The sequence below is a fragment of the Acomys minous genome, assembly GCF_964271855.1.
Source record: "Acomys minous genome assembly, chromosome: 10".
Classification (NCBI taxonomy): Eukaryota; Metazoa; Chordata; class Mammalia; order Rodentia; family Muridae; genus Acomys; species Acomys minous.
This window is the reverse complement of record NC_140491.1, coordinates 119170588-119174123: the sequence shown is the minus strand read 5'-3', so window position 1 is coordinate 119174123 and position 3536 is coordinate 119170588. Positions and strand designations below refer to the sequence as shown.

General features: G+C 37.8%; 1 protein-coding gene across 1 annotated transcript; it reads left to right on the top strand.

Moving 5' to 3' along the window:
- Positions 1 to 686: 686 nt before the first annotated feature.
- Positions 687 to 1616, top strand: LOC311606859 (olfactory receptor 5AK2-like; the record flags this gene model as incomplete). Its single annotated transcript, XM_084798264.1, has 1 exon — positions 687 to 1616. One exon carries the CDS (start codon positions 687 to 689, stop codon positions 1614 to 1616), a length of 930 nt encoding a protein of 309 aa, XP_084654390.1.
- Positions 1617 to 3536: the final 1920 nt, after the last annotated feature.

Here is a 3536-nt window from a genome sequence, read left to right as displayed (position 1 = left end):
GATTGATATTTTCAGGCACAATTATTAATAAAGGTATTTTCACTAAAATATAGAGCATAAGTAACAATCAGAGAGTGAAATAAGCATTTTTTTTCATTTTTGTTGACTGATACATTAATAACGTAACAATCAGTTGCTGAGAACCAAGATCTGTTCAAAAGCAGTTTCTAAAAAAGATGGATGAAAGTAACAGAAGTACTGAGGTTCAGCCTTTAAATGCCATCAAATATATCATGAAAAAAATAGTCTTTTAGAGGAAAAGAGAACAGCTCAGCCATGAGAACTTGGCTTTAGATGACCAGAAATCATATAAAACAAAATCCAGGCACAGTGGTGTGCAATCATGGGCCCTGATCTGAGACAGACAAATCACTGGTATCAGCTGACATATCAAGTTCCAAATAAAATGAGACCTGGTTGCAAAATAAAAGATGACAAGTACCTGAGAAATGTCACCCAATGTTGATCTTTGGCCCTCAAATACACACATGCATGTGCATGTGCCGGTACACACAAACCCTCAATACACACATATACACAAAGCATACACACATATATACACATATACGCAAAGAAAGCATTCTTTGAAGTCATTACAAAACCAAATATTATAACATTTTTGATAACAAATCAAAATGGACTTTTTTCCGTTGTCAATTTCAGCTGATTTTGGATTTCTACCAAGCATGGAACACAGTAACGACACCAAAGTGACTGAATTTGTTCTCCTGGGATTCGCTGGCCAACTTGAGTGTTGGCACATCCTCTTTGTGGTGTTCCTCGGGATTTACACAGCCACCTTAGTGGGCAACATCGGCATGATCCTGCTCATCAAACTCCACTCCTCCCTGCACACTCCCATGTACTTCTTCCTGCAGCATTTGGCTTTTGTTGACCTCTGCTATTCCTCTGCCATCACTCCCAAGACGCTGCAGAATTTCGTGAGCATAAAATCTTCCATCTCCTTCACAGGATGCATAGTTCAGTTACTGGTCTATGGAACCTTTGTCACCAGTGACTGCTTCATCCTGGCCGCTATGGCTGTGGACCGCTACGTGGCCATCTGTAACCCGCTGCGCTATCCCGTCATCATGTCCCAGAGACTGTGCGCTCTGCTGCTGCTTGGCTCATACACTATGGGCTTCCTAAATGCCTCTGTAAATACGAGTTTTACTTTCTTATCAAACTTTTGCAAATCCAACGCCATTAATCACTTTTTCTGTGACGTACCACCGATTCTTGCCCTCTCTTGCTCCAGTATTGACCTCAATATCATGGTGCTGACAATCTTCGTGGGGTTTAACTTAACATTCACTGTGTCTGTTGTCATTTTCTCCTACACATTTATCTTGGCTGCCATCCTAAGGATGTCTTCTGCTGCAGGAAGGAGAAAAGCTTTCTCCACATGTGCATCCCACATGACTGCTGTCACCATATTCTATGGGACGCTCTCATACATGTATGTACTTCATGGGACCAACAGATCTCAAGAGCAGGAGAAGGTGGCCTCTGTGTTCTATGGTATTATGATTCCCATGTTAAACCCCCTCATCTACAGCCTAAGAAACCAGGATGTCATAGAAGCCCTGAAGAACGTAGGGAAAAAATGTTTCTAATGGAAAACTTGGTCTCCATGTCAACATGGATCAACAGGCAAGGCAACCAGGCTCTGTCCTTGCTTGGCTTGGAAGGATGTGGCAAATATATATGTAACACAAAGACACTCCTTAATTATCAGTGACATCTGAAATTATCAAATACATAAAGTTGTTTCTTTGGTACTGAGAAGCAAACCCAAAATTATGCACATTCTAATCAAGTACTCTACTAGTGAGGTTCACTCAGGTATCTGAATAAAGTATTGATATTGTTTTTGTATGTTTTGTGAGCCTCTCTGGAAAGAGTACTCCAAAAAAACAAAATTACGGTATTTTCTCATTTACAGGAGTTAATTAAATTATATAAATTGTAAAAATGTGATATTGTCATTTTGTAAATTTTTTTAAACTTCTTTAAGGGTCTAGAATGATGGTACACACCTTTAATTCCAGCAATCAGAAGAATAGGCAATATTGACAACAAAGTTAAGACCCCTTTTGTGGTTCTTCTTACACATATCATTAGTCAATTAAACGAAACAGTGGATGGGAAGATTAATAAGATAGTGTTCACCATCTTCCCAAAACAAGGAATAAAACATAAAAATAGCAAGTGCCTAAGAAATGCTGAACACTATTCAAAAGGCACAAAAAATATATTTGAATATTGTGCTACACAAATATAGATGCACAACAAGTGTATTACAAAATAATATGAATATGTTTCTCTGAAATATGCATTAAACATTAATATTCTTATATGAAGAATTCTTCATTTTCAGATGGATCCATGGCTCAAATGCACTGTTTATATGATGGTTTCCTATCAAAAATATTTTTTAATCTCTTTAGAAAGAATAAAAGCTCCTAGGCTATGCTTGATGGGAAACTTTTAAGTTCCAAAATACTGTGAAAGGTAAGACCATCTTTATATCAGTAGAGGTCACAAAGATTTTCCTCTTGTCTTGCAACTTGTCTAATCCTATCTGGGGGATGTGACTCAGAAAATGGCACTGAGTCACTGATTTTTATCTTCTAGGATTTAAGGCCCAGGATGATATTCATGTGCTTTTCTCACTCTGGTTCCTTTCATCTACGTGTCAGCCATGGTGGGTAACAGTGGAAATATCTTCCTCGCCAACATAGATTACACACGTTAGACTCCCATGTACTTCTTACAGCATCTGAGGTTGTTTTTGTTTTTGTTTTTGTTTTTTGTTGTTTTTTGTTTGTTGGTTGGTTGGTTGGTTGGTTGGTTGGTACCTGCTACACACCTGCTACACTTCTACATCGATGCAAAAGTTTATGGTAGAAAATAGACCCATAGCATGCCGAGGGTGTGTAATACAATGGTTGATATATGACACACTTGCAACAAGTGACTGTTACCTCCTGGAGAACACAGAAGTAGATCATTATATGGTCATCTGTAAACCACTTTACTGACCTACAATCGTTTCCCTAAAAAGTTTACATACCAGAGAGTAGCTGATTTCTATTTCAATGACCAACAAATTCCTCTGTATACAGGAATCCTAAAGTGTTTCATGCTTGGCCACCATTCTAAAGATAGCCTGTACTGTGGAGAACAAGAAAACCTCCATATGAGGCTTTCACTCAGTAGTAATCTATGGAATCCTAGCTTATGAGTATTTAAAGTATCGTTCTGTTGATCCTGGGGATTTAAGGGTGACTATCACATTCACATTGTTTCCTGTGTTAAAAACTCAGGTCTATAACATGGGTAGAAATAGGGTAAATCATGCTATTAAAAGCCATAGGGAAAATGCTTTTTAGATTGGATACGCATGGACAGAATTTGCATCATCAAATCATGAGAATGATTATTCAATTATATTCAAAATTATGAAAATGTAAGACAGAAGGAATATTCTATGAACTTTTCTGAAACTAATTTCCCTAGAATAGAGTTTCTGA